This window comes from Oncorhynchus keta, chromosome 29, assembly GCF_023373465.1.
Source record: "Oncorhynchus keta strain PuntledgeMale-10-30-2019 chromosome 29, Oket_V2, whole genome shotgun sequence".
In the NCBI taxonomy this organism is placed as follows: Eukaryota; Metazoa; Chordata; class Actinopteri; order Salmoniformes; family Salmonidae; genus Oncorhynchus; species Oncorhynchus keta.
The window spans coordinates 26,163,098-26,174,146 of NC_068449.1; the positions used below are offsets into that span (position 1 = coordinate 26,163,098).

General features: G+C 45.3%; 1 protein-coding gene across 1 annotated transcript; it reads right to left on the reverse strand.

The window, feature by feature from the left end:
* Positions 1-385: 385 nt before the first annotated feature.
* Positions 386-10,805, reverse strand: LOC118362180 (XK-related protein 6-like). Its single transcript, XM_035742363.2, has 6 exons — positions 10,709-10,805; positions 10,469-10,598; positions 9,931-10,380; positions 5,976-6,181; positions 5,460-5,877; positions 386-5,337 (listed from the first exon to the last, which is right to left on the reverse strand). The coding sequence occupies exons 1-6, from the start codon at positions 10,803-10,805 to the stop codon at positions 4,845-4,847; spliced, it is 1,794 nt and encodes a 597-aa protein (XP_035598256.1). The 3' UTR covers positions 386-4,844.
* Between the last annotated feature and the right edge of the window lie 244 nt (positions 10,806-11,049).

Consider the following 11,049-nt stretch of genomic DNA (forward strand, 5'->3'; position numbering starts at 1 on the left):
TGGACATGGGAACAATAATCAACAGCCCAATGTGCAAACAAAGGGCAATTTATACAAATACAATCAGTGAGGAATTTGAACCAGGTGTGCGTAATGACACAGTTCAGTGCAGCCTAGAAGGCCGGTGACCTCGACCTCCGGAACTGGTAACAGAATGAGCAGCAGTAGGGGATGGATCCGTGGCATTATCCTCTGCAACAGAGGTAATTCTGCGTCTTCCTTTCCTGTGGCGGTCCTCATGAGAGCTAGTTTCATCATAGCGCTTGATGGTTTTTGCGACTGCACTTGAAGAAATTCTTGAAATGTTCCGGATTGACTGATGGACTGTGGTTGGAAAGAAAGTTCACAAAATACATTTTAACAAGGCACACTTGTTAATTGAAATGCATTCCAGGTGACTAACTCATGAAGCTGGTTGAGCGAATATCAAGAGTATGCAAATCTGTCATCAAGACAAAGGGTGGCTACTTTGAAGAATGTCAAATATAAAATATATTTTTTATTTGTTTAACAGTTTTGGGTTGCTACATGATTCCATATGTATTATTTAATAATGTTGATGTCTTCACTATCATTCTATAATGTAGAAAATAGTAAAAATAAAGAACAACCCTGGAATGAGTAGATGTGTCCAAAGTTTTGACTGGTACTGTATAAACTAGATTTTGATGTGAACCTGCATCAATACAGCCTCATCTCTGAACTGATTGAGTCTCAGAATTTGGGCACAAAACGAGACCCTTCTGTTACCTTAGACCCAGAACAGAAACAGAGAGAGGTTAGAAGTCAAATGTAGAATGCTGAGTTCACTTGTGACTCAAAAAGCATACCCTCAAGTGTATTATTGCTTTAATAAATTAAGTTAATATATATTTGCACCATATGAAATTCATATATATTTGTCCACCAATAAGTTAATACATATTCATACATATTTGCACCAAAAGTAAGTTAACAAATGAATTTCACATACATATTAACATAATGTATATTCTGTATTTGCACCATATGAAGTTGATCAGTGGAAGGCTTAGTGTTGATTGGTGGAGGGATTGTCAGGTGAATTTAGGTAAAGGTCTTTGTTACCATGACAACCTCAGATATGAGGTTATCAGAAAGAGCACGACATATCCCGTAACTACATGACAGACAATCATATCTGTTCTACACAATACATTTCTATCTTAAAGTTCTGTAATGTTGTACCCTTCTGAGCAGACAAAAGCAAACATAACAGACTGCTGAACTCACAGCTCAGTCACAACACACATAGTACACACACACATCTCTGTACATTGAAATATACACTGAGTACAGAAAATCTTTCCATGACATATACTGACCGGGTGAAAGCTATGATCCCTTATTGATGTCACTGGTTAAATCCATTTAAATCAGTGTAGATGAAGAGGAGGAGAAAGGTCAAAGAAGGACTTTTAAACCTTGAGTCAATTGAGACATGGATTGTGTATGTGTGCCATTCAGAGGGTGAATGGGCAAGACAAAATATTTAAGTGCCTTTAAACGGGGTATGGTAGTAGGTGCCAGGCGCACCGGTTTGAGTGTGTCAAGAACTGCAACACTGCTGTGTTTTTCACAACCAACAGTTTCGTGTGTGTATCAAGGATGATCCACCACCCAAAGGACATCCAGCCAACTTGACACAACTGTGGGAAGCATTGGAGTCAACATGGGCCGGCATCCCTGTGGAACATTTCGACACCTTGTAGAGTCCAAGTCCTGACAAATTGAGGCGGTTCGGAGGGCAAAAGGGGAGGCAACTACATTTTAGGAATATAAACTCACAGCTAGAAGACCGCTTTCAAGCAGCTATTTATATATACACTACCGTTCAAAAGTTTTGGGGTCACTTAGAAATGTCCTTGTTTTTGAAAGAAAAGCAATTGTTTTGTCCATTAAAATAACATCAAATTGATCCGAAATACATTCTAAATGTTGTAAATTACTTTTGTTGCTGGAAATGGCAGATTTTTTATGGAATATCTACATAGGTGTACAGAGGCCCATTATCAGCAACCATCACTCCTGTGTTCCAATCGCATGTTGTGTTAGCTAATGGCACGTTGTGTTAGATAATCCATCCACCTGGCAGGTGTGGCATATCAAGAAGCTGATTAAATAGCATGATAATTACACAGGTGCACCTTGTGCTGGGAACAATAAAAGGCCACTCTAAAATGTGCAGTTTTGTCACACAACACAGACCATGTGTAACCACGCCAGCCTAGGACCTCCACATCCGGCTTCTTCACCTACGGGATTGTCTGAGACCAGCCACCCGGACAGCTGATGAAACTGTGGGTTTGCACAACCGAAGAATTTCTGCACAGAATGTCAGAAACCCTCTCAGGCAAGCTCATCTGCATGCTCGTTGTCCTCACCGTTGTCCTCACCGGCATTGTAACAGACTTCAGTGGGCAAATGCTCACCTTCGATGACCGCTGTCATGCTGGAGAAGTGTGCTCTTCAAGCGTGAATCCTGATTTCAACTGTACCGGGCAGATGGCAGACAGTATGGCGCCATGAGGGTGAGCGGTTTGCTGATTTCAATGAACAGAGTGCCCCATGGTGGCGGTGTGGTTATGGTATGGGCAGGCATAAGCTATGGACAATGAACACAATTGCATTTTATCGATGGTAATTTGAATGCTCAGAGATATCTTAAAGAAATCCTGAGGCCCATTGTCGTGCCATTAATCCATCACCTCATGTTTCAGTAAGATAATGCACAGCCCAATGTCACAAGGAACTGTACACAATTCCTGGAAGCTGATAATGTCACCCATTAAGCATGTTTGGGATGCTCTGCATCGACGTCTACGTGTTCCATTTCCCACCAATATCCAGCAACATCGCACAGCCATTGAAGAGGAGTGGGACAACATTCCACAGGCCACAATCAACAGCCCGTTCAACTTTATGTGAAGGAGATGTGTCGCGCTGCATGAGGCAAATGGTAGGCACACCAAATACGGACTGGTTTTCTGATCCATGCCTCTAGCTTTTAAAAAAAGGTATCTGTGAACAACAGATGCAGATCTTTATTCCCAGTCATGTAAAATCTATAGATTAGGGCCTAATGAATTTATTTCAGTTGACTGATTCCCTTATATGAACTGTAACTCAGTAAGATCTTGAAAATTGTTGCAAGTTGCATTTATATTTCTGTTCAGTTTAGGTCTCAGAGCCGGTGATGTCACCGAATGCTACAAGCACGCACCACTGACTAGCTAGCCATTTCAAATCGGCTACATGTGCGCACATGTATATAGAGTTGAAGTCGGAAGTTTACAAACACCTTAGCCAAATACATTTAAACTCAGTTTTCACAATTCCTAACATTTAATCCTAGTAAAAATGACCTGTTTTAGTTCAGTTAGGATCACCACTTTATTTTAAGAATGTGAAATGTCAGAATAATAGTAGAGAGAATTATTTATTTCAGCTCTTATTTCTTTCATCACATTCCCAATGGGTCAGAAGTTTACATACACTCAATTAGTATGTGGTAACATTGCCTTTAAATTGTTTAACTTGGGTCAAAATTTTCGGGTAGCCTTCCACAAGCTTCCCACAATATGTTGAGTGAATTTTGGCACCTTCCTCCTGACAGAGCTGGTGTAACTGAGTCACTCCAATACCTTGACTTTGTTGTCCTTAAGCCATTTTGCCACAACTTTGGAAGTATGCTTGGGGTCATTGTCCATTTGGAAGACCCATTTTCGACCAAGCTTTAACTTCCTGACTGTTGTCTTGAGATGTTGCTTCAATATATCCACATAATTTCCTCCTCTATTTTGTGAAGTGCACCAGTCCCTCCTTCATCAAAGCACCCCCAAAACATGATGCTGCCACCCCTGTGCTTCACGGTTGGGATGGTGTTCTTCGGCTTGCAAGCCTCCCCCTTTTTCCTCCAAACATAACGATGGTCATTATGGCCAAACAGTTATATTTTTGTTTCATCAGACCAGAGGAAATTTCTCCAAAAAGTATGATCTTTGTCCCCATGTGCAGTTGCAAATCGTAGTCTGGCTTTTTTATGGCGGTTTTGGAGCCGTGGCTTCTTCCTTGCTGAGTGGCCTTTCAGGTTATGTTAATATAGGACTCGTTTTACTGTGGATATAGATACTTTTGTACCTGTTTCCTCCAGCATCTTCAGAAGGTCCTTTGCTGTTGTTCTGGGATTGAGTTGCACTTTTTACACCGAAGTACGTTCATCTCTAGGAGACAGAACGTGTCTCCTTCCTGAGCGGTATGACGGCTGCGTGGTCCCATGGTGTTTATACTTGAGTACTATTGTTTGTACAGATGAACGTGGCACCTTCAGGCGTTTGGAAATTGCTCCCAAGGATGAACCAGACTTGTGGAGGTCTACAATTGTTTTTCTGAGGTATTGGCTGATTTCTTTTGATTTTCCCATGATGTCAAGCAAAGAGGTACTGATTTTGAAGGTAGGCCTTGAAATAAATCCACAGATACACCTCCAATTGACTCAAATTATGTCAATTAGCCTCTCAGAATCTTATGAAGCCATAACATCATTTTCTGGAATTTTCTAAGGTGTTTAAAGGCACAGTCAACTTAGTGTATGTAAACTTCTGACCCACTGGAATTGTGATACAGTGAATTATAAGTTAAATAATCTGTCTGTAAACAATTGTTTGAAAAATTACTTGTGTCATGCAGAAAGTAATGTCCTAACCGACCGCCAAAACTATAGTTTAACAAGAAATTTGTGGAGTTGTTGAAAAACGAGTTTTAATGACTCCAACCTAAGTATATGTAAACTTCCGACTTCAACTGTATGTATATGTATATGTGTGTCAGAGAGAAGACTCGTACTGCAGTAGTTCATAGAGCAGAGATCTGTCCCTGTATCGAATGCCTGCGGCTGCAGGTGTCAGGTACTGCAGTAGGTTGATGGTTCTTCGCAGCCGTCTGTCCACGTAGTGAGCGTCCCAGGCCGGGTAACGTTTCCTGGGCATGTCAATCTTTATCAGAGGACCCTCGAAATGGCGTGAGGTGGGGGGCTCTGAACGCACCTGGAACACCGGCAGACAGCTGTCTGCGATGACGTCATCACTGTGGGAAAGGGTGGCCAGATGGGCTGGGGTTGGTGTGGCGGAGGGGGGCAGGGGGTTACCCCACAGCAGCTCGTCACAGCAGGTTGAGGCCGGGGTGGGGTGTGTGTGAGAGGGGTGGAGAAGGCCGTAGTATAGAAGCATCACCAGTACTCCACCCGCAAAGGACAGGTAGACACCACACAACGCTGGCACCGCGTAGTTGTCTGTGTCTGCATGGTCACGATACACATACCTGTAACACACACACATGCAACTATTATGATATGCACGCACACACATTTGTCTCTGCACTGATTAAGATAGGTACACCTATTAGATGATAAAACACATAGGTGTGTCTGTCTGTCTACATACCACAGTCCGGTGAGAAGTGTATTCTCAGCCAGTACCACAGAGTAGTAAGCAACCATGCGTCCCCTGGTGTGTCCCTCCTTGACGTTGAACCAACAGAAGATGTAGACGATCCCCACCACCATGTTAAATAGCACCTCCTCCCAGCGAGACATACAGAAGTCTGTTCCTCCATGCACCACCCACAGTGCCATGCCACACCAGTGGAGCACCACAAAGATGCCAAAGTACAGGTGGAAGAGGGAGGCGAAGAGGGCGAGAGAGAGAACGCGGGAGGAGATGGTGAAGAGGCGCCAGAGAAGGTGGAGAAGGGCACCGCGGTAACTCAGACTGCGCTGGTCGTCCCTGGAGTCACGCAGGAGCTTGTGGTACGAAGCCAACACCCAGGATAGAGACAGAAGAGAGCCTAGACTAGATATACCTAGAGAGAGAGGGATTGATTCTCATCTTGGTAATGCTAGTTGAAGAGTGAGTGTGTGTGTAATGTGTACTGTGTGTGAACTGTATGTGTATACGTACACTGTAGAGTCTCAGCCCGGTTCTGCTGTATCATAATACAGAGCTGTAGTACTAGTTGAGGAGCTGACTCCAGGAAGGTCTCCAGTAGCCGCAGCATGTTGACGTCTGCATACTCAAACATCATGGCCCAGTAGAACCTCCTCTGGGCCTCCTTAAGCTCCTTCATACGGTGCGACTGGATACCCAGGTACAACGTACGGATATACCTGGGGGTCAGAAGTTGGAGGTGAGACGTCAATCATCATGGTCTCTGTAATACCGCCATCATGGCCCAGAGAGAGAGAGAGAGACAGAACTTGTTTGAATGAATAATGTCAATTACGGAGTACCCCAGGCTGTGGGTGTGTGTATGCATGTGCGTAGTCATGCTCATACAACCATCTGGGCTGCATCATATGAGCAAATTTCATATGACATCAATAATTCACTGGCCACTTAGAAACACATTTCACCAGAGAAACCTGAAAAATGCCACATCACAACAGAGGAAGAACAGAGAGAGAGAACTGTGGTCCTTCTGTAGCTCAGTTGGTAGAGCATGGCGCTTGTAACGCCAGGGTAGTGGGTTCAATTCCCGGGACCACCCATACGTAGAATGTATGCACACATGACTGTAAGTCGCTTTGGATAAAAGCGTCCGCTAAATGGCATATATTATTATTATATTAGAACTTATTGATTTGTGTTTAATTTGCATAAAAAGTTTGTTGTTATCCATCCTTTCACTCTCTCCCTCAGTCCCCTCCCCCTTCACTACTGTTATGTGTGTTCAAGCTCTTCTTTCTCTTCCTTCTACTCCGTCGCTCCACCTCACAGTGATCTATCTCAATCAGACTGAACCATTCCACACACATACACCACTCTTTGGGACAGCCCACACCATTAGGGGAAGTGTTACACATGGGCACACATGCAGACACACACCACTGGGGAGGAGCAGGGTTGTTATTTTCACTGTGAGCCTTTATAAAAAACATGCAAGAAACCACACAACCCGTTGTGTGTGTCAAACAGTCATACAGGTGTCATCCAGTCAGTCAGAGACCCCACCCCACCATGTATTTGAATGCTCAGTGTATTACTAGACAAACGTGGACGGTCCAAACGCTCCTCAGACAACTCTCATTTACAAATCACTGAGCTGCCTCCCAACCCCCATCACACACATACACACACATGCACACCCGCTCTTAAACCCACTCAACATCTCCCTCAGGCACCTAGGCCATTAAAGATTAATCTGAAAGAGAGCGGGAGTGAGAGAGTGTGTGTGTGTGGTTGGGGGGGCTTTGACTATTGGTGTTTAGTCAGGGTGTAGCGCAAACGCAAGAGAAGATGAAAATCGATTGAGCCCAAATAGTTTAAAACTGTTTTACCAAACAGTGGGGAAATAAGCTTTATTCAGGTCAATGCAGCTTCCGCACATGTGCCCTTTGTCGCTTATATGGCCATTTGGATTGTTCGAGTAACCTTGCTAATGCTACTGACTGTAATTCAGTGTTGCCTGTTTTTAGAGCTCTGTGTGTGTGTGTGTGTGTGTGTGTGTGTGTGTGTGTGTGTGTGTGTGTGTGTGTGTGTGTGTGTGTGTGTGTGCGCGCGTCGTGCGTGGGTGGCAGGTAGCCTACTGGTAAAGAGTGTTGGGCCAGTTACTAAAAAGGTCGCTGGTTAAAATCCCTGAGACGAATAGGTGAAAAATCTGCCGTTGTCCTTGAACAAAGCACTTAACCCCCAATTGCTCCAAGGTCGCCATCAATAATGGCTGATCCCTGGCTGTGACCTCACTCTCCAAGGGTGTCTCAGGGGGACTTGGGATATGCAAAAACTAATTTCCATTTCGTACCTCACACTTACAGGTTACCCACTTTGACATGCACTGAAATAGGACAAACATAAACACCCCCTATTTCGATCTTAGACTTTCACTCACACAAAAGCAAAGCTATTCACGTCTCACCATCTTAAGAAAACATGCCCCTTTCAAAAAATGTAGAATTAAGAACAGATATAGACTTTGGTTCACTCCAGACCTGACTGCCCTCGACCGGCACAAAAACATCCTGTGGCGGACTGCAATAGCATTGAATAGTCCCCGCGATATGCAACTGTTCAGGGAAGTCAGGAACCAATTCACACAGTCAGTCAGGAAAGCAAAGGCTAGCATTTTCAAACAGAAGTTTGCATCCTGTAGCTCTAACTCCCCAAATTTTTGAGACACTGTAAAGTCCATGGAGTACAAGAGCACCTCCTCCCAGCAGCCCACTGCACTGAGGCTAGGCGACACGGTTACCACCGATAAATCCATGATAATCTAGAATTTCAATAAGCATTTCTCTACGGCTGGCCATGCTTTCCTTCTGGCTACCCCAACCCCGGCCAACAGCTCTGCACCCCTCACAGCTACTTGCCCGAGCCTCCCCAGCTTCTCCTTCCCCCAAATCCAGATCGCAGATGTTCTGAAAGAGCTGCAAAACCTGGACCCGTACAAATCAGCTGGGCTAGACAATCTGGACCCTCTCTTTCTGCCACCATTGTTGCAACCCCTATTACCAGCCTGTTCAACCTCTCTTTCATTTCGTCCGAGATCCCTAAAAATTGGAAAGCTAGACCCAAACAAGAGTGTCACGAAGACGACACCATTCTGTATACATCTGGCCCTTCTTTGGACACTGTGTTAACTAACCTCCAAACGAGATTCAATGCCATACTTCACTCCTTCTGTGGCCTTCAGCTGCTCTTAAACGCTAGCAAAACCAAATGCATGCTTTTCAACCGTTCGCTGCCCGCACCTGACCGCCTGACTAGCATCACTACTCGGGACGGTTCTGACCTAGAATACGTGGACAAATACAAATACTTAGGTGTCTGGCTAGACTGTAAACTCTCCTTCCAGACTCATATCAAACATCTCCAATCCAAAATCAAATCTAGAATCAGCTATCTATTTCGCAACAAAGCCTCCTTCACTCACGCCGCCAAACTTACCCTAGTAAAACTGACTATCCTACCGATCCTCGACTTTCGTCGACGTCATCTACAAAATAGCTTCCAATACTCTAGTCAGCAAATTGAATGCCATCACAGTGCCATCCGTTTTGTTACCAAAGCGCCTTTTACCACCCACCACTGCGACCTGTATGCTCTAGTCGGCTGGCCCTTGCTACATATTCCTCGCCAGACCCACTGACTCCAGGTCATCTATAAGTCTATGGTAGGTAAGGTCTGCCTTATCTCAGCTCACAGGTCACGATAACAACACCCACCCGTAGCACGCGCTCCAGCAGGTACATCTCACGGGTCATCCCCAAAGCCAACACCTCCTTTGGTCGCCTTTCCTTCCAGTTCTCTGCTGCCAGTGACTGGAACGAATTGCATAAATCGCTGAAGCTGGAGACTTACATTTCCCTCACTAACTTTAAACATATAAATAGCCCACCCAATCTACCTACCTCATCCCCATATTGTTTTTATTTACTTTGCTGCTCTTTTGCACACCAGTTTCACTACTTACACACCATCATCTGCTCATCATCATCTGCTCATCTATCACTCTAGTGTTAATCTGCTAAATTGTAATTTACTTTGCTACTATGGCCTATTTATTGCCTTACCTCCTCATGCCATTTGCACACACTGATTATAGACTTTCTTTTTTTCTATTGTGTTATAGACTGTACGCTCGTTTATTCCATGGAACTCTGTGTTGTTGTTTCTGTCGCACTGCTTTGCTTTGTCTTGGCACGGTCGCAGTTGTAAATGAGAACTTGTGCTCAACTAGCTTACCTGGTTAAATAAAGGTAAAAAATAATAATAAAAAATATTATCTAAGGGAGGTAAATTGCAAACACAGATGCATGCAGGCAAACTCACATAAAGTGTGTGTGAGGCGAGGTGAACATGTCATCTATTGTATGGACAGTAGAGGAGGAGAGAACAGGGTGACCAGCTCTGTCCTTACCTCCAGACCTGTCCCAGCTGTAGAATGTGTATGGTGATCTGCCACAGCCACACTGAGGCCACTCTGACCCGGTCTGTCCCGGGATAAATCCATCTTTGTTCGGCTGGACCTCGCCTGGTCAGCTTTTCTCTCTCTCCTCCCTTGCTGCAGTCCACTGTCCCCAGCCAGGTTGTCAGACACTCTCCGCTGTAGTCCTGGATGAACCAGCGGAAGCTAAGGATCTGAACTACCATCGACGGCACCAGTACAAGAAAAAGCGTCAGACCAAACCACAGATAGTCCTGTCTGGTGTAGTAGTCCGCAGCGAGAAGTAGGTCTGTTCCCACATCCCAAAAGAAGACGAGAAGAGCCAGGATCAGCCAGAGGCAGTCCAGCCACAGGCCCTCCTCTGGGGGGCAGCGAGTCTCCCTTAAATCGTTACCACTGCCAACTCCGGTCCCTCCAATCCCTCTATAATAGGAATGATCATAATAATAATGGTAAAAGGGTAAAAATGAGAATAGCAGAGACAATTATCATACTACACACACACACTTACCCAGTAGTGTCCTCCCCCAGCAGGTTTCCCAGGCAGTTGGAGCGACAGCCCCAATAGCAGACAGCAGAGTGGCAACAGAGACAGATGTGAATGGCTGCAGATTCCAGAGGCTGACAGTCTCCCTCTGTGTCTCCATCAAACACCCCCTCCCCCACACCCTCCCCCGTTCCTCCCCATCCCCCTCCATCAGACTGAGCGGCCATGTTACTCCTGTTCCTTTCGTCCCGAACCAAAACACACCCTCCTCCTCTGATCCCACTTCACTTTCCAAATACCTCCTGTCCCTCCTCAGCCGCTGTGTTTCTGTCTCTGACTCTCCCAGGGAGCGAGGAGCCATCAGAGCCTGTCACTGCACGACAGCCTCCTCTCCATCCCTCCTCCCCTTCCTCCTCTCTAGGAAACACTCTATCCCCTCTCATACCAGGTGCTCCTCGCGACCAGCGGCAGCTGTGGAATCCGTTCCTGTTCCTCTTCGCCTCTAGCCTCTCTTCATCCCCCTCTCTCTCTCGCCCTCTGCATCTCCTGCATGGCTGACTCACCACGGTCATCTAGGGAGACAGTGGCTTGTAATGAGTTAATGC